Genomic DNA, 24,056 nt, shown 5'->3' with positions numbered 1-24,056 from the left:
AAATGTTTTGAGGTCAACATGTTTGCACCTAATTTTTGTATGCTTACCGGTAGTTTTTCGACTAACTTAGGTTCAATTTAAAGGTTCCATACCACTCCATGCAGTCCAATGCAATTTCTATGTCAGAATATATTCTGTGAAAAATACACCACTATCGAGATGGTCATGTGACAACTAGTTTTAGCTAGTGCTTTCCCACGGCACAGGTCGACCATGAACATTTTCAGTTGGCCACCCTTATGCCAGAGCACTGGCTCGTGTTGCTGTTATACAAGTGACAGTATTACCACTTGCACAGTTGAAATAAGTTGATTGAAAACATTTTATTGCATATAATATATATATTACAGCAAATAAACATTACTGAAAAATTATTTTACTGTATATGTAGACATATTTTAAACATGCAAATGTTAAATATTAGCAGATAATGTACACCAGGTGTTGTATACATTTTGTCTTTGTTGTTGACTGGCCTCGGTGGCGTTGTGGTTAGGCCATCGGTCTACAGCCTGGCAGGTACTGGGTTCGGATCCCAGTCGAGGCATGGGATTTTTAATCCAGATACCGACTCCAAACCCTGAGTGAGTGCTCCGCAAGGCTCAATGGGTAGGTGTAAACCACTTGCACCGACCAGTGATCCATAACTGGTTCAACAAAGGCCATGGTTTGTACTATCCTGCCTGTGGGAAGTGCAAATAAAAGATACCTTGCTGCCTGTCGTAAAAGAGTAGCCGATGTGGCGACAGCGGGTTTCCTCTAAAAAAACAGTGTCAGAATGACCATGTTTGACGTCCAATAGCCGATGATAAGATAAAAAATCAATGTGCTCTAGTAGCGTCGTTAAATAAAACAAACTTTACTTTTGTCATTGTTGAGGAGCTTTACCGGTGGCACAAAAGCAATCTAATTAAAATTAGCTTCACTATTACATGTGGATCTAAAGACAGCCAGTTGGAGCTCATGTCCACCAATCAAAACCTTACTTGCAGAATCCTGCCAGTGATTTAAAACTAACAACACTGCATAGTCCCCAATGTCCAGGTAACATTTCGTCTGTAAATAATTATTTAAATATTGACCAATCACACTTTGCCTTTTATAATGTTATTTGGGAGCATACAAATTCTAAAAATATCGGGCGAGTCTATTTTAGTGGCCGCAGTACAGCGAACCATACCAATATGTACGGGGTGGGTTATCAGTCTTCAATTTTACATTAAAAATTATTTATTTATTTATAAAATTAAATTTTTTTTAAATCAGTCTTCAGTTTTACATTACAAATTATTTATTTTATAAAATAAAACATGTTTTAAGGCATTCGTAATTCACACGAAACATGTCGTATACCCTCAGGATAATTCGGAATGTTTTCAAATTATTTTTAAATCACTGGCAGGATTCTGCAAGTAAGGTTTTGATTGGTGGACATGAGCTCCAACTGGCTGTCTTAGATCCACATGTAATAGTGGAGCTAATTTTAATTAGATTGGCACAAAAGTGCCGTTGATGATGCTCTCTACCTGCGACAATTTATATCCAATCCCTGCAATTGCCCACGGCAATCAGCAATGCCGTGGAGTTATTAAATTCTCCACAGCACTCTTTTTGCCTTGGACTATATATTCAGGTATTTTTTCAGTGGCATGTTTTTTTTTTTGCTGTGGACATTTTGTTAATTACAGGGGTTGTATATCTCAACCATCCTTAAGTTCAAGTCCTGAAACTGGTAATATGTTTTATTTCAGATACATTGGGATGAGTTTAGCCAAATCTGAGCGTTCGGGTGTTCTCGTCTCAAGATCGGAGGACCTTTGAGTGCCGTGAAGACAACCAGTCCGAGAAAGCAAGTACTGAAACTTGTTATTTCTCCATTTTCTATTCTGTTGTTCTTCTTTCTCTCTCTCTCTCTCTGGTCTTCTTCTGCCTTTCTGTCTTTGGCTCATGATGAACAAACTGGCTGTTATATACTTGTGTTACCAACAGTCCTATACATATATATAATTCAGGCCTCTAAACATTGTGAGAACGATTGTTTCGTTCGCGTGTTGCTTGCGCGAATAAAAGTTTGCATAACCTGTTTTTTGTTCGCGCGAAATTCGGATCGCCATTTACTCCCAACTTCAGATGGGTGTGTGCAGATTAACAAGTAATCAGTCATAGGAGTCGTATACGACGAGAATCAACTTGTAAGAGTGCTCAGACTAGCAAATGGAACAGTTGAGAGATCGGCGAGTTAGCAGACTCCGTCTTGACAGTTGGTAGTCTGATCCTGGCAATACAAACAACATAAAACCACAAAATATGATTCACATTTATTTTGTACATAAACTGATTCTTTAATTATGTAAGTTAGTATCACATGATGCTGAACAAGCAAGGTTTAGTGAATCTCATCAATCTGGGAACATATCTAACATAAGCGTACAAGACGGGGTGGGTGGGGGGTGGGGGCAACTGAGCAAAACCTCAAATTCAGGCAAAAGTGACAGAGATATTCGGCAAAATGTGCTAACCTGTGACCTTTTGACCATGTAGTTCCATCATTCTACTGTTAAAATGAGTTCTAATCCATGTAAAAGGATACACTGTGATTCATTTGCAACCCTATATTCATGTAGCTGTTTGGTAGTAATGCCAATATGAATAAATGTTATCCAGATTTGGGCATTTTCATTTAATTCGGGCAAAAACAAGCCTACTCTCCTATAATATTGCCTTTTAATAGCAACTGTACACAAACACAGATTTAATACAAAGACTAGTGATGTAAAACAAAATTCACTCCATATAAATAAATAAAACACACAAATATCACAATAGGTAGTGTATTAATTTAGCACCAAACTGTCAAAAATATATATACATATATATTTATCCTATAACTTACCCATGATATCCATGTGATAAACCCATGTGATAATTTACTTTATTGCCCCAGCAGGCACTCTTAACGGGGAAAATAAAAATCATAATTTCTCACTGAGAAATTATCATGCATTGGTTTAACGTACACTACTATTGGACGATTTGACGCCAACAAACCAATCACCTTGTCGGTACTAAATATGACGTCATCACGATTTGGCAAAGCACACACAATGACATCACGTAGTTTAAAGAGTTTGTGTTTATGTCTTTCTGGTTTTAGTGTTAAACTTGTAATAAAATGGTTGTTTAATGCAATTTATTATAGATATTCTTTACAGAATATATAGAACTTTGGGCTTTGAAAATTATCCGTGAATCGTGAATAAAATACAAAGTTAAAGCAATACCCAGAACAGTAAAGTAGTTAACGTCATTTCTATATACATGGACGTGTAGCCATTGTAGGCTACATTGAAAATAAAGGCTTTTAAAAACCCCAAATACCTAGGGTAATAAATAGAATAACAAACTCGGTACCAGTTATTATCAAATTTATGTCCCTCATGAAATAATTTTCATTTGTCACTTGCTAAAGCTCGTGACAAGTGAAAATTATTTCACTCGGGACATAAATTTGATAATAACTGAGAACTTGTTTATTAGCCTCTGCAAGGTCTCTAGGTAATTTGTTGCTGTGGATGGGTCATTTGCTTACAAGCCAACAAGACCCGTATACCTGAGCCTAACGTTTTCAAAGATTTGTTTAAAATGCGTGATATCAAACTAATCGTGATGACGTCATATTATCGATGGCGGCGACTTTAGTACTGTGATTTACTAACAAAGTAATTAGAATGTTATTTTAGAAGTGTTATAGGATAAATAGAATTCGCTACTCGTGTTTTTTAATATGTAAAATATCAACCTAGTCTAGTTAATTGGTATTTGTCTCGGCAGACCCTTGAAAAATACCGATTAACATAGACTCGGTTGATATTTTCCATATTAAAAAATACTTGTGACGAATCCTCTCTCTCTCTCTCTCTCTCTCTCTATATATGTATATATATATATATTATGTATATATATGTACAATGAAAAGATTTAAACAAATAAAAACAAAAAGTATATGTGTAAATGGTCAGCTAGGTAAGACAAAATCTAGATAATTTATCGTAACATTTTAACTGGACTGAAAAAAGTTAATGTTTGTTTTCTTTAAAGGGACAGACCCTAGTTTCAACCCGTGACAATTAACGCTAAGTTTAGTTAAAGGGACAGACCCTAGTTTCAACCCGTGACAATTAACACTAAGTTTAGTTAAAGGGACAGACCCTAGTTTCAACCCGTGACAATTAACGCTAAGTTTAGTTAAAGGGACAGACCCTAGTTTCATCCCGTGACAATTAACGCTAAGTTTAGTTAAAGGGACAGACCCTAGTTTCAACCCGTGACAATTAACGCTAAGTTTAGTTAAAGGGACAGACCCTAGTTTCATCCCGTGACAATTAACACTAAGTTTAGTTAATCTGCAAACCTGTAACACATTTGGATAAAGTTACAATTGGGTGAAACACGAGTCTGTGACTTTGACATGGTGAAATACCCTCTGAAAATAAGACTAAAACTCGACTTCATAACTGTTACTTCTCAGACGCATGTACGTTTTTAAAAATATGAGAAATGCATTTTGTAATATTAAAAACACCAAGATGACCCAAAACACTTCAAATGTACGGAAATGAATAAAATCTAAGTAAAGTATCATTTCAGTTATCAAAAACGACTCTAATAGTAAACAATATGCCTTAGTGTTTAAAAACTAGGGTCTGTCCCTTTAACACCATCAGCTATCATGGAGGTCAAACATTAATAATTCTGATATGTACAATGTACATGTAATCTGAGAAAATATTTCTACATTTTTCCATTTGCAGCAAGGGATTCTTTTTAATTCACTTTCCCGCACAGAGGACAGCACATACCACGAGTTGTGACTAATGAGTTGTTATGACCAATTAATAAGTTAGTTTGTTAATAATATGTTTTTATATGATTTTTAACTTCATTCATTATGGAGTTAGATGTATATATGTTAATTCATCGGTTCCCTTTTTATGCAAACAGACTATTAATTGTTAACAATGACCTACGACCGGTGACATACATATGTAGTAATATCCATGGGCGTCAATCGGTGGGGGACAGGGGGGACACGTCCCCCTCACTTTTCAGCTTGGGGGGGACAGCATAGGAAATGTCCCCCCCACTTTTTTCAGACGAAACAAATATTTTCTAGTATATACAGCGTAACTGATCACCATTTGGCATTTCGCCTTGGAGTGCCGGCTCTTATGTTCCTACACTAGACTGGTAGTAAATATACTAATTATTTTACAATCTATTTGTAGTAGTTTTTATTTTAAACCTTGAAAATAGTTGAAGATGTCCCCAAATAAATCACAAATATTCATTGTGCCCACTATATAATAAAATTATTAAAATAACTATTTACCGAAATACTTTATTTCCTGATATTTCCTGCCATGCGCAGAGCACCGCAGACCACAGGAAACTACAAGAGAGTAGACTGAGCCAGCTTACTGTATACGAGTATGAATGAACATGTCGAGCTCAGATTAAACATCAAACACCACACTGTCTGACTTAGAACACTTCTCACACCAATCGTAATTGGCTTTAAATAAACGTCTTGTCATCAGTTGTCTCGCCAATAGGATACCGCCTTATCCACTTGCAATTGAGTTTCATGTTATGCTCCGGCGATTTTAAGCAACTCGAAGCCGATGTTAAACTTTTAATTAACAACAATAACAAAATTTTAGCAAACCAGATTTGCTAAAACATGAAAATAAAAACACGCCCATTTCAAACTTACCAAACCTCGAAAATTAAAAACCTTGAAATGTTTCCGGTTATACGGTATCTAAATATGCGTTATTGGTTAAGTAAAAATAACTATTAAAACTTAATGGTTCTTTCTTTTATACTGAAATTGACTAATTGGTTTCGAACTTCATATAAATAACAGGTATTGCTGATTTACTCTTAGCATTATGTCACTAAGTGTATATGCTATTTTGAATAATAATATATATGCTCTTTCTCTCTCTCTCTCTCTCTCTCTCTCTCTCTCTCTCTCTCTCTCTCTCTCTCTCTCTCTCTCTCTCTCTCTCTCCTTTCATCATCAATAGAAAATATCAATCTATAAACTTAGGTAGTGATGTGTAATTTGAAAATAATTATACCCAAGTGTTGGGGCAGAAAGTCTATAAAAATGTAACACCAGAAATGTTCAGTACTGGCGTCTACTTTTTTATAATTTGAAAAACCCAATGAAAGACATTTGAAATTAATAATAAAATAAAACACGTAAAGGAAAGACGGAACGAAAGTTATATAAATAATGGTTACTAGCGATATTTGTTAATTTATCAAGTAAATAATATTGTTTAATTATTATTATTTTTTTATTTATTCTGAAAAAAATGCGTTTATTTTATTTTGAAACAAGGACATCGGATCAAACTACCAATAGCGCATGCGCGCTAGGTAGATGATGGTCACTAGTTTAGTTGTTATAGACCGGCCGTGGTTATATCGTCGGAAAAACAACTACTCCAGTCTCCAGGAATCTAATAACGAATATTTTGCATACAATGTATTCGTCAATTATCATTGTACCCATAGGCTTATATCCGGTTATTTTGACATGCTATTTGATACAACAATTCGAATTTGATGAATTACACGCAGGTTATTTGGCAAACTGCATCGTCCAGGACGAAACGCTAACGGAGATAGTATACCGTAGAAAAACTACCATGGACATTAAAAAGTTCTTCACTGCCATACCACGCCATGACCAGACTCTGTTGCGAGTAGGGACGACACCGGATTCAAATGTCGAAGATGTTAAAGAAAAAAACAGAGAAAAGAGTCACTTCTCAGACACGGTTGCCCATCTTACCGCCAGTGCCGTACCAGCCACTGGACGTCAACTGCATGCCGGTGCAACGGCTCGCTAAACGAACGCTATGTTTTCAGCGCGCGTGGTTCGATAGCTTTCCATGGCTCCACTTTGACGCTAACGTTAGCGGAGTACTCTGCTTTACTTGTGCTAAAGCAGCATGCATGGACTTGGCCGGCATGGCGCGGTATTCAGAGGACACATTTGTTTCCAAGGGATTTTGCAACTGGAAGAAGGCAATTGAGAAATTCAAAATCCACGAAAAGACATCTGCACATATGATTTCTCATAGCAACCTGAAATTCCGGTCTTCCAACAACGACGTTGACGCACAGTTAAGTACGCACCATCTTGAAGAACAAACGAAGGCGCGCAACGCTCTGCTGAAGATTGTGACGACCGTCCAGTATCTACCGCAGCAGGGACTGGCAATACGCGGCAAACAGTCAAGCGACGGTAACTTCATGAAGTTGTTAGAGCTGCGGAGCAACGATGACGTCGTGTTACAGAGGTGGTTGACACGCACAACTTCATACACAAGCGTTGCCGTGCAAAACCAACTGTTAAAAATCATGGCACACATGGTGCTGCGAAATATTTGCAAGAACGTGGGCCTTTTTGCAGTCATTGTCGACGGAACCCAAGACATCCAAGGCGTTGAACAGGAGGCAATATGCGTGCGATATATAGACGACGCTTACGACGTTCACGAGGACTTTATCGGTCTGTACAGCGTATCTGAGATGACTGGTGCCAGCCTCAGCAATATGCTGCAAGACGCGTTGCTCAGACTCAACCTCCCAATCACGCATCTGAGAGCGCAAACGTATGACGGAGCCAGCAATATGTCGGGCAAATACCAAAGCTGCCAAGCACTGATCAAGAAAGTACAACCACTGGCAAACTACACGCATTGCGGTGCACACATCACGCACCTCATCTGTGCGAAGGCCATCGAGAGTGCACCGTTCCTTCGCGATGCTCTTAACGTGGTGCAGGAACTGGGCGGCTTCTACAACTCATCAGGCAAATTTAAAAAATTTGTATCTCGATCTGCAAGTTATGGATGATAGCCCTTCCCCCTTCACGCCTGAAGCCGCTTTGTCCAACACGCTGGCTGTCACGTGGGATTGCCGTTAGAGCCGTCCTTAGCAACTACGCACACGTGCTGGAGGCACTGAATGAGGCATCATCTACATTTGGCAGCAGCACAGCAGACGTGATGGTCTGTCATGTGCACAGAAAATCGTCTTGCCGAGTGCATTGCACGAGATATCGCAATTGAATTTGTCGATGGATCGAGCGATACACGGCGTAGTGTTTTTGGGAAATTTTAGACCATTAAAGACTTGTTGGAATACCATCAGTGGCACCATTGTTTTTATTCATGTTCATTATTTGTACTTGAATTAAGAAATTTGACCAATAAAGTTATATTGTATCTATATACCATTTGTTCAGTTTAGTCACAATAATTAAGGCGAAAAATATTTTGTCAGAAAGCAGCTCGGCTAGCCAGCAGAAAACACCTCAGAACAGCCCTAGAAGGGGTCAATTTTCCAAAATTTTCGGGGGGAGGGCCCCCAGACCCCCCGCCTCGGGCTTCGCGCCTGCGGCGCTTGCGGCGCTTGCGGTGGCGGGCTTCGCCAGACACCTCGACCCCACCCCCCCTTGCAAAAAAAACAAAATTATATGTATATGTATCGGCCCCCCCCACTTTTAAAACCGGATCGACGCCTATGGTAATATCTGTATTGCATCTTATTATCCACATGATACAACATAAATGAGTAAAATAAAATACATACAAAGCACACATGTAATAACTTTGGGACTTAACAGTGACCAGTGACATAGTAATATCTGTATTGCATCTTATTATCCACATGATACAACATAACTGAGTTAATAAAATACATACAAAGCACACATGTAATATCTTTGGGAAGCAACGTTATGACATTGCTTGCCAGTCTTTGTATTTGAACTATGACATTATTTTGTCCACTCCTAGTTGTGGTTGAAACATTTTGAGACAGCCCTTATTATTCATAAAAATAATAATATGGATAATAAAGAAATTATTACACTCGCATGTCTGTTGTACTTATTTTATAAAACTCGTGTCAGGAATCATGTAATACCCTTGCTCTCGCTTAGGTAATACAAAATTCTCGACACTCGTTTGGTAAAATCAGTACGACGCACAAGCTCATATAATCTCTATGTTATGACCACTTGATTAATAACAAATTGTTATCGTAAGTGTGTATATATAATAATAACATGACTTATGACTTGGTGTAAATTAGCATCACGAGTTATTGGTGCAGGTGCATTACAATAGCATGACTTAAATATGACTGCTGATGAAATAATTATAGGATATTAATTAACAAGCTTCCATTTCGTATCATGTTTATGTCCAAAGTGAAATAATTTTCAATTGTCACGAGCTTTACCGAGTGACAATAAAAACTATTTCACGATGGACATAAACATGATATGAAATGGTAACAAGTTTAATATTCTATTTATTACCCATAATCAATAGGGCAACTTGTGGTCTGTTTTGTTTTATTTATAGGTATCCTTAAATTAGTTTCTGGCAGAAAGCTTGTTACACATTTATGTGTATATCCATATTAACCAGAATTATGACTGTAGTAATATGAGTTTATATTACTGTAGATGTATACTGTAATATTACTAGTCAGAACAAGTTAAGGGCCACATGGACACTGCGTCTGAGAGGGGTAGCCCATTCTCTGTGTCAGTGGTATGGAAACACTCGTACTGTTAATGTATGACGGAATGGCTCACTTGCAGGCATCTCGCTACTTGTCACATTAATATGCTGTCATTGAGACATGGCAGGGCTCAACCACAGTCCAGAATGCTCAGTTTACATTTTGATGGCATGGTTATCCGAAACCATATTGCAAAGAAATGTATACCCTCCCAACCCTAATGAAACATGAAAAGTGTTAACATAGGAGTTTTAGTACACCATGCAATTTTCAGACAGGTCACTGAGGTGACCTGCTTAGTCATGGAAAAAAAAGTTTTAAAAAGTCAAACAATCTTGGATTTTGTTTATGCATTTACCATACGCTTTCTACCAGCAACCAAACAAGATGTGTGAAAGGTTCACGCACATGCAATCTGAAATTCTTTATTAGTCTGTAACCTACTTTATATTACTTATCACCACCCAGAGCTTCTAGAATTTATATAAAATCCACTAGCCATGGGATCAGTGATTGAAAGGATTTACTAGCCACGATTAAAAATTCACTAGCCCTACTTTACTTTAAATTAATACAATTTTACTAAATAATAGTAATAATCAGATATGTCACCTAAAGAGGGAGTTACAGCTTAAAAACACTAACATCAGTGGATTGGGGTTGGGGCAAGATATTCATGTTTATAAAATAGACTTAACTGCAACATTTGACCAAAACAAATTCACTAGCCATTGGGCATGGCATTAGTAGTTATTTATTAGCGCAATATTGAATATCACTAGCCATGGGAGTGGGGCTACCATAATCTAGAATTTAGCCCTGCACCACCCCAGATTTTATTATTTTAAAAGTAAGGTAAAATTCGGGGGGTTGGGACAAAACTAATTACTCTTATTATTACTGTATGATTTTCTTAACCCTAACCCTAAACATAACCCATTTTCTTTCTGGGGGAGGCCCCCCAATATCCCCTGTTGACTGTGGTTGCATTCAATTCCATAGAGCCATACCCCAAAATTTCTTTCTGGCTGAAACACTGCAACTTTAAGGGCCATAACTCTGTGAAAAATGGGTGAATTGCCATGAAAGTCAAACTTGATCTATAACAGTACATACATGTAATAATAAAGAAAGAAATGTTTTATTTAACGACGCACTCAACACATTTTATTTACGGTTATATGGCGTCAGACATATGGTTAAGGACCACATAGATTTTGAGAGGAAACCCGCTGTCGCCACTACATGGGCTACTTTTCTGATTAGCAGCAAGGGATCTTTTATTTGCGCTTCCCACAGGCAGGATAGCACAAACCATGGCCTTTGTTGAACCAGTTATGGATCACTGGTCGGTGCAAGTGGTTTACACCTACCCATTGAGCCTTGCAGAGCACTCACTCAGGGTTTGGAGTCGGTATCTGGTTTAAAAATTCCATGCCTCGACTGGGATCCGAACCCAGTACCTACCAGCCTGTAGACCGATGGCCTGCCACGACGCCGGCACATGTAATAATAATAAAGCCTACACAAAATTTCAGCTCAGTATCTTGAGACGTTGCACGAAAAAATAAAAGGTCTGTAAAACTGTGAGACAGACAGACAGAAGGATGATGACAAAATCTATAGTCCTGTATGGTTGGACCAGCCAGTGCTCCACAGCTGGTGTAACAAAGGCCATGGTATGTGCTATCCTGTCTGTGGGGTGGTGCATATAAAAGATCCCATGCTGCTAATCGAAAAGAGTAGCCCATGAAGTGGCGACAGCGGGTTTCCTCTCTCAATATATGTGTGGTCTTTAACCATATGCCCGACACCATATAACTGTAAATAAAATGTGTTGAGTGTGTCGTTACATAAAACATTCCCTTCCTTCCTTCTATGTTTGGACCGATAAGGGACTAATAATTTTTTAAGCTGCTAGAATATTACTAGGAACCACTCAAATTATGGTTCAAGCCATTCTGCATTTTCCTCTACCCGTTCCTACTCCCAGGAAACGTTACATGCCCCACCATACCCAGATTCCCAGTTTTAACTAAATGCATCCTGTGAGATTCTGGGGGTGTTTTCAGGACTTCATACATGTATTAGTGTTACCTAGAAATTTGGCAAGGCGTGGTACACTAAACACTTTTGGGCAATATCCACCATTTTCAGCACACCTTTCTTTTCTCATTACAGACCAAAAAGTAATTGAAATACATGTACAAATAAATGTAATTAATGTGCTTGCTTTAATAAATGAATGGCAATATATATATATCTGGCACGGGGAAGTTGATTTATGTTGTTGTCACTGTTTATGATGGTAGAAATGGTGTCTGTTTCGACAGCAGTTTTGATGTCTCGTACTTCTTAGAAAGAGAAGACTTCCGGCCAGCCTCCTGAAAGAGAAATTATTATTTTATTTTACTGTCCACTTACACAATGTTATCTAGTTACACAATATCCTAACCCTAACCCTAACCCCATCGGTGGGCCAACTGGGCCATTTCTCGTTCTAGTCAATGCACCACGACTGGTATACTGTAGATTCTGAAATTAACGTATCACTAAATTAATGCGAGTGACGTTAGGCAGACTAAAATGCGACATGAAATTAATGTGAGTGGCCTCCATATGAAATATTACTTTACAAATAACACCCGTCTGTGTAATTTTCGGTTACGTCCCAGTTATAGGCATCTTCAGTGAAATGTCAGTGTACACATCAATTAACCTGTTTATAGTCCCAAGTGTTTTTCGTGAGATCAACTCAAAAGCATATTTTTGCAGCAATCATTTACCTAACATGTATATATAATTACCTAAATCTAGCTAAACATTAGCATACATGTACCATTACAACTATATCTTCCTAAGATATGCCGAGAAAGTTGCAGCGAACTTGAAACAGTAAAACCAAAGAAATGGTTGACCTCAGGATTAGTGTGCTAAAACCCATTCACGGGTGATGAATCGTGTTGGCTTTTGCTGGACTATATTGGTCATTTAGTCTGTCTTGCCTACAATGAGTTGTGCTCCAGTTGTTTTATAAATATATTAGAATTTTAATCTTTGTTTTAATAGCGTGTGACACATAGCTTGCTGGACTATTGCTGGACAAAACAGAGAAATAAATGTGTCATATTATTAATGCGAATAACACAAACTCACATTTTTCGCATTAATATTATGATCGCATTAATTTCAGGATCTACAGTATATATCAAATGCCATGGTATGTCCTATCCTGCCTGTGGGATGGTGCATTATATATAAAGATCCCTTGCTACTAATGGAAAAATGTAGTTGTAGTATGTAGTGGGTTTCCTCTCTAAGACTACATGTATACATGTCAAATCACCAAATGTTTGACATCTAATAGCCAATGATTAACAAATCAGTATGCTCTAGTGGTGTTGTTAAAGAAAACAAACTTTAACAACCTTTTACTGCTAACTACAAATGTGACACAAAATTACTGCAGATATGTGCTCTAGTGGTGTCTTTAAACAAAACAAACAAAATATCCTTTTCTACTAATGGAAAAATGTAGCGGGTTTCCTCTCTAATACTATATGTCATATTACCAAATGTTTGACATCCAGTAATATTTATTTCTGTTCATATTTAAATAGCAAAAATATATTACTGTCGTGATATGTACCGGTATGCATTTTGGAGAAGGCCTAGTAAGTTGTGTAACTTGTGCCTAATCCATTTGTTCTTTAAAAAGCAATACAATATGTTTCTATCAATGCAATAGCCGATGATTAATAAATCAATGTGCTCTAGTGGCGTCATTAAACAAAACAAACTTCTTTTTGGTTTCGTTTTTTGCTCATTCCTTTCTTTCCAGGGAGTGGGATGTAGCCCAGTGGTAAAACGCTCGCTTGATGCGCAGTTGGTCTGAGATCTATCCCCATTAGGATCAAAACAAACTAACTTTAAAAAAAAAAGGTCTAACATTTTATACTAAATGCTGCAATCGCCATTTAATATCCAAGATTCCTTAAAAAAATTTAAAAAATGTTCTGTTGTTTTGTTAAACAACAAGCATTCCTTTCTTTCAGATAATCGTGGATGTTGTATTAACACACGCGGCTGAAATGGGTCACATGCTGTCACTGGTTCCCCAGGCTCAAGCTGTTTAATAGCCAATGATTAATAAATCAATGTGCTCTAGTGTCATCGTTAAACAAAACAAACTTCTTGTTTTTTTGTTTTGTTAAACAACAAGCATTCCTTTCTTTCAGATAATCGTGGATGTTGTATTAACACATGCGGCTGAAATGGGTCACATGCTGTCACTGGTTCCTCAGGCTCAAGCTCTGTTTAATAGCCAATGATTAATAAATCAATGTGCTCTAGTGTCATCGTTAAACAAAACAAACTTCTTGTTTTTTTTGTTTTGTTAAACAACAAGCATTCCTTTCTTTCAGATAATCGTGGATGTTGTATTAACACACGGCTGAAATGGGTCACATGTTGTCGCTGGTTCCTCGGGCTGGAGCTCTGTTCAGCGATGCGGCCGTCACAACCCCCAGCAAGACGAAGGCGGAGATGTGTCAATGCGTGTTGGCCGCCGCATCCCGCGATAACGTGTCGTACCTGAGGCTGTACCACCTCAACAGCAGGGACGGCATCGCCCACCTGAGGTGTCCGACGACCGGCTCTACTCCACTGCATGTCGCCGCCTTCAACAACAGCATCAAGTGCGTGGACTTCCTGTTGTCCGTCCACTGCGACCCAAACATGGAGGACGGGTCGCGTGAAGTCGCGCTTCACCTGGCAGCGAAGACCGGCGCTCTCGACTGTCTGGATTCTCTGATCCACACCAAACACATCCGCCTAGACATGGAGGACAACTGGGGGAGGACCCCGTTACTCAAGGCGATCATCTACAACAAGAGAAAAGCCGCGTACAAGCTACTGGCCGCTGGGTGCGAAGTCAACATCCGGGACGCGACCGGGTTGTCTCCCCTTCACGTGGCAGCAAGTTACGGGCATAAGAATCTTCTGAATCGACTGATAAGGATGGGCGCGGACGTCAATGCTGTGGACCGAAACGGCCGCACGCCAATCTGTTCGGCAGTGAATGGAAGCCGGTTTGCAACTGTCTTGACACTTCTTAAACACGGGGCAGACACCACATACGACAGCCACGGTGTCTGGCAGCAGACGATCGTCTATGACGCCTTTCTCAAACTCGTCCACGCAAAATCCGGTGATGACAAGCTTAACATGAGGGTTGCCTCTCTCGTTCTGTCAGCACACGGTAGATATCTGCCAGTGCAGGAGTGGGGAGACTTGCACGTAAACGAGAAAGACATTGATGTTTCTCAGTATGCTGCAGTTCTTAAAAAAATGGAAGCTTGCCTCAAAGCAAATGCACACTGTGACACTGGTGAGTTTCCTTTCAAGACATTCTTTTCGGAGAAGCCCGCAGTGCTGTCGCTGGAGGAACTGTGTAGAGACTCCCTCCGCCAGAACATGATGGAAACTGGGAGGAATGTTGTGTGGGTGTGTCAGACTCTCGACATCAATCCTGTCCTCAAGGATCTTATTCTCCTCAACAATATCCTTGGTTACTGATGGCATTTGAATGACTGGTCCTCAAGGATATATTCTTCTAACAACATCCTTGGTTACTGATGACATTTGAATGACTGGTCCTCAAGAATATATTCTTCTAACAAGATCCTTGGTTACTAACAACATTTGAATGACTGGTCCTCAAGGATATATTCTTCTAACAATGTTCTTAGGTTGCTGACGACATTTGAATGACTGGTCCTAAGGATATATTCTTCTAACAATATCCTTTGTTACTGACAACATTTGAATGATTGGTCCTCAAGGATATATTCTTCTAACAATGTTCTTGGTTGCTGATGAGATATGAATGACTGATCCTCAAGGATATTGTTTAGAGCTGGGCGGTATACCGTATATACCGCTTAGTATTGATATCATGTCAATACCGATTTACCATACCAAGCAAATTTCAAAATACTGAAATTTTGGTATTAAAATATGTTATCCACAATGTAGTAAAGCACTAACAATATATCTCTTGAATGCAAAATAGCTGAAAAGAAGAAAGATGAGGGCCTTGTGTATGGAATTTAGTTTTATTTAGATGAAATTAGCATGTATGACTTAACTCAGGCATGCATTCATAGCCGATTATACCGAAAAGACTGCTCGATATCGGTATCGGTATTGTATCAATACCGGATAGAATACCGAATACTATACAAATACCAAGGTAAATCATCCCAAAAATACCAGTACCAATGCAGAACCTGAAATTTCAAGACCGCCAAGCTCTAATATTGTTCTAACAATGTTCTTGGTTACTGATAAGATATGAATGATTGGTTGTATATTGTTCTAACAATGTTCTTGGTTACTGATAAGATATGAATGATTGGTTGTATATGTTCTCAATGGTTACTGATAATGATATGAATGCTTGGATTGGTTGTATATTGTTCTAACATTATTCTAAACAATGTTCTCGGTTACTGACTTAAGACATGTATATTATTCTAACAATGTTCTCGGTTACTGATAAGATATGAATGCTTGGTTGTATATTATTCTAACAATGTTCTCGGTTACCGACTTAAGACATGTATTATTAGTCATTAAGGATAATGTTCTAACAATGTTCTTGATGAGATATGAATGATGGTCATCAAGGATACTATCCTGAACAACATACTTGGTTACTGACTGAGATTTGAATGACTAATCCTCAAGGATATTATTTTCCTGAACAACATATATTGGTAATTTTTTCAAATAAACTGGGAATCTTCAAAGAAGGGAAGGGGCCGATATTCGGATCCACAGAACACCTGGATAAATCCTTGTGGTTACTTGTGGAGATCGAACGACTAACCCTCAAGGATATTATTCTCCTGAACAATATTGTCGGTTACTGATGAGATCTGAATGGCCTCAGCTACATGTATAGCAGTTGTTGTCAATTAAAGTGTATCACAGTCACTCTTCGCACCTTTGTTTTGGCTTCGTGTACACAATAAATATAACATATCTCACCGTAATTTCACTTGAAATCCATATTTTGTAAATGGGGAAGAAAAAAATAATAATAACAAGATTTTCTTCAAAGAAATTCAAGTGTGAGTGCAATATATTTTAACATGTTCCTATACCACTAAGGTTTCAAGCATGCCTGTCCCGGGCCCTGTCTCTGGGTAGCCAGAAGCCTTGTTCGGGACAGATGAGAAATTCAAGTGCATTAATAAATAGTAATGTTAAAACCCAAAAATTACAATAGCAATTTTGTCTTTGGATTTTTTTTTTCAGCATTCTTAAAATGGAAACATCATGTACCCAGTTTATTGTTACTGTAAGATACAAAGTGACGTAATTCAAATTCAAAATTAGCTGTATTATAACAAAACTTGGCTAATTAAAATGAAAGCGATTTTACTACCCTTGACCCCTGTCAAAACTCTATAACGAGCAGACAATGCTGGTTACAGATCTACATGTATGCTGTTATTTTCATAATTTTGAACAAAATATTAAGTTTAAAAAGATCAAACAAATAAAAAGTACCTTTTGTCAAATATATCATATCAGGAAATTACTGTTGGATATGCACTGCCCATTCATTTTAGGTACATCAGGGTTTCCTGCCAGAAATCCATTTTTGTACAGAATTGAATTATTAGAATGCGGGTGCCAAAGAAAATGGAATTTAGGATCCCCCAGATGCATTTTTCTATCTCTGTTCACCTTGCTGTATATATTCCTCCATAATGTGTCTTTTTCTTACAGACCCGTTGGTGAGAACACCATTTGTTATTTATGATTACACATACTTGTTTACACACATACGTGTGTTAACAATTTCAAAATATAAGCTTCCTAGGTGATGACCAGGTCACCAATGCCTTACATCCAATACAAAACCAGCACGATAGAAATCGATTAGACTGACGTAGTTAAACTGACAATCATGTGTCTGTGACACTTAAGTCAGTTACAATTAAGTGCAACGGCTGTAAATAACTTTTAGTCGAAAAAGATGTTAAAATTTGCTTAAAACCTGATTTTTGAGGATATGTAAGAAATAGAATAATACATTCGTGTCCATTAGATACCATTTATCTCACAACTCGTTTAAAAACGTATCAAACTCGCTTTTGCTTGTTAGATACATTTTAAAACAACTCGTGAGATAAATGGTGTCTTAACAGCCACTCATGTATTATTCTCTAAATAATCATTTAAAGCCAACATTAATCATAATGATAAAAGAGTCATTAATTTTGTCAAAAGGTCAACAAACAATTTTGGGTATGCATGGCACCATACCCCCAAATTTTACAAAATAAAATATTCAAGTCCTGCCTTTTGTTGAGTGTTATGGTGTTATGGTACTGTAGCACATCAATGAGAAAGTCTAAACTGGCTTCTGTAGTCGAGATGCAAGCCTTTAATAAAGTTAAATTTGATTTTCTTTAAAGACACCACTAGAACACATTGATTAATTATATTAGCATTGGCTACTGGACGTCAAACATTTCATTACTGTCAGTTTTCGGAGAATTAAAGCCCGTTTCATTTTTCCACAAGCAGCAAGGGATTTTTATATGAATGTTCCACAAGACAAGACAGTACATACCACAACCTTTGATGTACCCATGATGGAGCATTGGTGGGGATGGGGAAATTTTTTTTTGGTCCACCAGAGATTTGCTTCTGTGACCCAATCTCCTTAAGTGAGTGCTGTACTTATATATGTATATATACAGAGACTCACATATGTTGTTTTCACTTCATATTTATTGCATAAGTTTATTTGTATAAGAATATATATACAATGAGACTGCATAAGGTTTTGGCTCAGTCGGTTGAGTGCTCGCTTGAGGTGCTTGCATAGCAGGATCGAAAAACATCTGTGGATCCATTCAACTGATTGGGTGTTTTTTCTTTTGTTCCAACCAGTGCACCACAACTGGTCAAAGGCTGTGGTATGTGCTATCCTGCCTGTGGGAAATTGCATATAAAAGATTCCTTGCTGCATTAGGAAAAATGTTGCGGGATACCTCTGATGACTACGTGTCAGAATTACCAAATGTTTGACATCCAATAGCCGATGATTAATTAATCAGTGTGCTCTGGTGTTGTTAAAACGAAACAAACAAACGATTACACACCTCTGCGTACTGTGTGATGGATTCCTGTAGTTCACCAAATGTGTAGCGTTCCATGGTTTTGTTGAAGTTCAAGGCCATGGTTCTGCACCTTTCTTCCTCCTCCAGTCGTAGAGCACCAATCCTCACTTGCTCCAGTATGTCTTTGCGGGAGATCAGAGTTTTCGGTGGCGGACGTTTAGAAGGGATTTGTGATCGGACTGGGGTGGAGCCTGAAATATACAATACAATACGATAACTTTATTTCCATTTTCATATATGAATAATAAAAACTGGTTGACCAGCAAAAATAAAGTACATAAAATATTAATCGCTAACAACAAAAAAATAAACTAAAACTGTATCTAATAAAGTGCATGTAGTGTAACAGATTCTATTGTCTTTTGTCTGATCTTCGATACTCAGTAAATTAAAATAAATATTATTAAGTGGCAGGGGGTCTGGTTAGCAGAGTATTTCATGCTGTGTCCAAATCTGTTTTATATATAGTTTTATCCTGCAATCACTGTACACATTGACACGATACACTGACCATAGTCCATCCCATCCTTTTATAAAAATGTCTTTTGTAATTTCAGTTTGGTTTCATGTAAGAAGAAAAGTAAGTGTTTTGGAAATAACAAAAAAATGAAATATTTTGTGTGCAATATAAAAAAAATATTTGGTTTAGAAATAAATAAAACTGTAATACATACCATAGTAAGAAAGTGACGCTTGCTGTGTTACGAACACCATTTTGGTTTTATGGACTGGTATAGTCTTGCTTTAATGAGATAACTCTGATTATTTTCTTGTTGCTCCCTCTGTAGTTAACTTAATAAAATAGAGTTATCTCATATCAAGATTACCAGTCAATATAACCAAAATAGTATGTCCATAACGCTACATGCTTTTACTTTCTTTTTACGTCAAATCAAACTGAAATTATTTACAAAAAACATTTTTATAAAAGGATGGGACGGACTATAGATAAATATCTACATAGAAGAAGAAGTTTGTTTTGTTTAACAACACCACTAGAACACGCTGATTTATTAATCATCGGTTATTGGGGGTGAGTGAAAGCTTTTACACGTGCGTATATACCACGAAGGTTTCACGCACGCCTGTCACGGGCTTAATCTCTGACTTTCGCCAGTGACCAAGTCTGGGCCAGGAGGGGGGAGGGGTAAGTTTGAGGTGGGCAGAATTTGGAATAAAAAATTTAGTGGTCGGTCAAAGACCTACATGTGTAAGTCCTAAAATCCTAACGACATTCTACACTTCTACACATGTCTGGACTAAGAATTTAAATCCAAAGATTTTTTGACTGCTCGGCCTAAAAGGTTTTAAGTGTCGGTTATTGGATGTCAAACATGGTCATTCTGACATAGTTATAGAGAGAAAACCTGCTACATTTTTTTTTTTCATTAGTAGCAAGGGATCTTTTATATGCACCATCCCACAGACAGGATAGCACATACCACGACCTTTGATATACCAGTTGTGGTGCACTGGATGGAACGAGAAATAACCCAATGGGGCCCACTGACAGGGATTGATCCTAGCCTGACTGCGCATCAAGCAATCATTTTACCACTGGGCTACATCCTGTCCCCAAAATCTCTATATTTGAGGTCACTGACCAAAACTATAGGTCACTATAGGTCACATGACATAAGTCCAACTAAACTATTTGAGATTAGATTTTCAATAAACATACACTTTAAATCATTTGTTTTAGTACAGTAAATACAAACAACATTTAGTTTTGCGATAACTTTACAAGACTTGTATATTTATTTATAAAAGAGAGTTTAGAAATGCTTTTTGACTGTGACAGAATGTAGCTACCATCTTATAAAGAATGATGTCATGTATCTTGTGTGATGTCATACTGCAAAAGCCTTGCTAGGTTGATGATACTCGATTTAAATACACAAGAATGAAATAAGTAATGATTTTCGACTATTCCTGTAGGATTGCCGGATAAATAAAATAACCGGTTACTGCCGTAAGATATCGGCTTTATCCTTCTCAGGTTGAATGGCAAATGTAGCTCAGTTGAGCCTCGCAGCATTTGCCATTCTAACCGTCACAGGATAAAACCGACATCTTACGGCAGTAATTACCCAGTTATTCTCTCTATATACTGTAGATCCTGAAATTAATGCATCCCTAAATTAATACGAGTGACGGTGGGCAGACAAAAATGCAACATGAAATTAATGCGAGTGGCCTCCCTTTGAAATACTTTTCTAACAGCACACGTCTGTGTACTTTTCGGTTAAATCTGAGTTGCAGATCTCTTCAATGAGATCAACTCACTAACATGTCTGTGTACACATCAATTAACCTGTTTAGTCCCTTGTGTTTTTGGTGAGATCAACTCAAAGCATATTTTTGCAATAATTTACATAACGTTTATAGTTACCTAAATCTGGCTAAACATTAGCATACATGCACCATTACAACTGTATCTTCCTTATCTGTGAACAGCTATTAAAAAGTCATAATGAAAGAACAATTCACATAGTGGTATGCCGACATAGTTACAGCGAACTTGAACAGTAAAAAGAATAAAACAGTCTACCTGAGGATTAGTTTGCTAAAACCCATTCACGCGCGATGACAGGGTGGCTGGCATCTTGCTGGACTATTGAAAAATTAGTCTGTCTCGCCTACAATGAGTTGTTTTCTGGTGGTGTTTTATGAATATATTAGAATTTTAATTTTTGTTTTTGTTTTCGTAATAACGTCGGACACATAGACAAAACATAGAAATAAATGCGTCATATTATTAATGCGAACAACACAAACTCGCATTCTTCGCATTAATATTATGATCGTATTAATTTCAGGATCTACAGTATATGGGGTCATTACTTGTCGATTAGACTTAACTTTTATATAGTATTCCATTAACAAAATTCCTAAAAATAAATTGGTAAAGCCCTTAACCTACAGTAATTTCTATTGCCACGAAGTCTTGATGTAAATTTTAAACATTGCTACCAAAGTTTGTTAAAGTTTGTTTTGTTTAACGACACCACTGGAGCACATTGATTTATTAATCATCGGCTACTGGATGTCAAACTTTTGGTAATTTTGACATAAAAGAGAAAACCCGCTACATTTTTCCATTAGTAGCAAGGGATCTTTTATATGCACCATCCCACATGCAAGATAGCACATACCATGGCCTTTAATATACCAGTTGTGATGCACTGGCTGGAATGAAAAAAAATAGCCCAGTGGGTCCACCGACGGGGATGCATGGATCCCAGATCGACCACGATCCGGGGAGTGCTTTACCATTGGGCTATATTCTGCCCTGATCTTTTAATTTGAGAACGTGTAGCAATGCACCACAAAGTATCCGATGGGCGGTGTACGTGAATTTAAAACTATATAAGCGACATAACTACACGCGACAGGATAGCACATACCACAGCCTTTGTTATACAAGTCGTGGTGCACTGGCTGGAACGAAAAATAACCTAATGGGCCCACCGACGGGGATTGATCCCAGATCGACCACACATCAGGCGAGTGCTTTACCAATAGGCTACGTCTTGTCCACATTAATTTTTTTAAAGGTGTAATCTGGATTGAGTGAGGGGGCGGGACGTAGTTCAGTGGTAAAGTGCTCGCTCAATGCACGGTCGGTCTGGGATCGATCCCCATTGGTGGGCCCATTGTGCTATTTCTCATTCCAGCCAGTGCACCACAACTGGTATATCAACGGCCGTGGTATGTGCTATCCTGTCTGTGGGATGGTGCATATAAAAGATCCCTTGCTGCTAAATGAAAAAGAGTAGCCCATGAAGTGGCGACAGCAGGTTTCCTCTCTCAATATTGTGTGGTTCTTAACCATATGTCTGACACCATATAACCGTAAATACAATGTGTTGAGTGTGTTGTTAAATAAAACATTTCTTTCTTTCTGGATTGACTGAATACAGAGCCCTCACGTTTTGGTCTGTGTCTGTGTTGTGAACTGGCTTCTTGCTTCTGTGAACTCGGTTCTTGGTGCTCGTATTCCAGAGCTGTGAGTTTGATCATTCCTTTCTTTGGCACAGTGGCCAGTGGGAGGAAGACCTCATACGGACCAGCAGCGGTCTGTGGTCGGTCTTTTACCATGAACACGGGCGGGATCGGCCTCTGTCAACAAACAAACAAAACACATACAGTAAAACCACTCTGAACTGGACACTCGTGGGACCCAAGTAAAGTGTCCAGTATTTAGAGGTAACCGGTTTAGAGAGGGTAAGTTATGTACCGATTAATGAAAACAGACTGGAGGACTTCTGGGGCCTAATTCACAAAGCTCTCTTAGGCTCTGCTAGACAAAGCATCCTCTGTGCAAGTCTTTTAGCATTGCACTGCAAGATCGCAAAGTTGCAAGAGTTTAGTGCATTAGGCCCCTGATTAACAGAGGGTCTGGTTTTGAGAGGTTTCACAGTATATCTAGCCTCAGATTTTGAATTGATTTTGTTCAATTTATCTGATGTACTGCCTACTGGTCAGTATACAAACAATGTTCTTCAACTAGGGTGGTGTACATGTTATTATGCACCATAAAAAAAACATGGCAGCAATCTTATTTGAGTGCAAAACTGTCATTGTTTGATCAGTTGACTGATACTGTCCCATGCCACCCATGTACATACACCCTGAAAGTTGTGGCCATTGAAAGGTTTAAAAAAAAAAATTGAATTTGGAATTAAAAGTTATTAAACGTCCTCGGTGTTAAGCCATCAGACTTAAGGTTGGTACGTACAGGGTTCACAGCCCGGTACCGGCTCCCACCCAGAGCAAGTTTTAATAACTCATTGGGTAGGTGTAAGACCACTACACCCTCTTCTCTCTCACTAACCACTAACACACTGTCCTGGACAGACAGCCCAGATAGCTGAGGTGTGTGCCCAGGACAGCGTGCTTGAACCTTAACTGGATATAAGCATGAAAATAAAGTTGAAATGAAATAAAAGTTATTGTTGTTGACAATAAAAAAACATGTAACACCTTCCAACATTAATGTGTAACAAAGTAAAGTTTGTTTTATTTAACGACGCCACTAGAGCACATTGATTTTTAATCTTATCATCGGCTATTGGACGTCAAACATATGGTCATTCTGACACTGTTTTTAGAGGAAACCCGCTGTCGCCACATAGGCTACTCTTCTTTACGACAGGCAGCAAGGGATCTTTTATTTGCGCTTCCCACAGGCAGGATAGCACAAACCATGGCCTTTGTTGAACCAGTTATGGATCA

At 38.2% G+C, this 24,056-nt stretch overlaps 4 protein-coding genes across 6 annotated transcripts in view; 3 read left to right on the top strand and 1 right to left on the bottom strand.

Annotated features, from left to right (window-relative positions):
• Positions 1 to 24,056, top strand: part of LOC121375209 (putative uncharacterized protein DDB_G0284213) — a 94,160-nt gene that overhangs the window by 2,634 nt on the left and 67,470 nt on the right. For all 3 annotated transcript variants that reach the window (XM_041502538.1, XM_041502530.1, XM_041502547.1), the window contains exon 2: positions 1,752 to 1,853. The gene's annotated coding sequence lies outside the window, so the exon portion shown is untranslated. The remainder of the gene's footprint in view (positions 1 to 1,751; positions 1,854 to 24,056) is intronic.
• LOC121375232 (serine/threonine-protein phosphatase 6 regulatory ankyrin repeat subunit C-like) lies at positions 4,598 to 16,027 on the top strand. Its single transcript, XM_041502557.1, has 2 exons — positions 4,598 to 4,899; positions 14,040 to 16,027. The coding sequence occupies exon 2, from the start codon at positions 14,074 to 14,076 to the stop codon at positions 15,190 to 15,192; it is 1,119 nt and encodes a 372-aa protein (XP_041358491.1). The 5' UTR covers positions 4,598 to 4,899; positions 14,040 to 14,073; the 3' UTR covers positions 15,193 to 16,027.
• Positions 6,799 to 7,935, top strand: LOC121381633 (zinc finger MYM-type protein 1-like). Its single transcript, XM_041510999.1, has one exon. It carries the CDS (start codon positions 6,799 to 6,801, stop codon positions 7,933 to 7,935), a length of 1,137 nt encoding a protein of 378 aa, XP_041366933.1.
• LOC121375239 overlaps positions 11,831 to 24,056 on the bottom strand; it is a 31,972-nt gene continuing 19,746 nt past the window's right edge. Inside the window, exons 4-6 of the mRNA XM_041502570.1 lie at positions 22,751 to 22,940; positions 18,801 to 19,009; positions 11,831 to 11,999 (exon numbers count right to left, since the gene is read on the bottom strand). Coding sequence (XP_041358504.1) covers positions 11,916 to 11,999; positions 18,801 to 19,009; positions 22,751 to 22,940 — 483 coding nt within the window. The 3' untranslated portion in view covers positions 11,831 to 11,915. The remainder of the gene's footprint in view (positions 12,000 to 18,800; positions 19,010 to 22,750; positions 22,941 to 24,056) is intronic.

Source organism: Gigantopelta aegis, chromosome 1 (assembly GCF_016097555.1).
Source record: "Gigantopelta aegis isolate Gae_Host chromosome 1, Gae_host_genome, whole genome shotgun sequence".
Classification (NCBI taxonomy): domain Eukaryota; kingdom Metazoa; phylum Mollusca; class Gastropoda; order Neomphalida; family Peltospiridae; genus Gigantopelta; species Gigantopelta aegis.
Note: the sequence above shows the minus strand (reverse complement) of the source record. Positions and strands in the feature narration are given on the sequence as shown.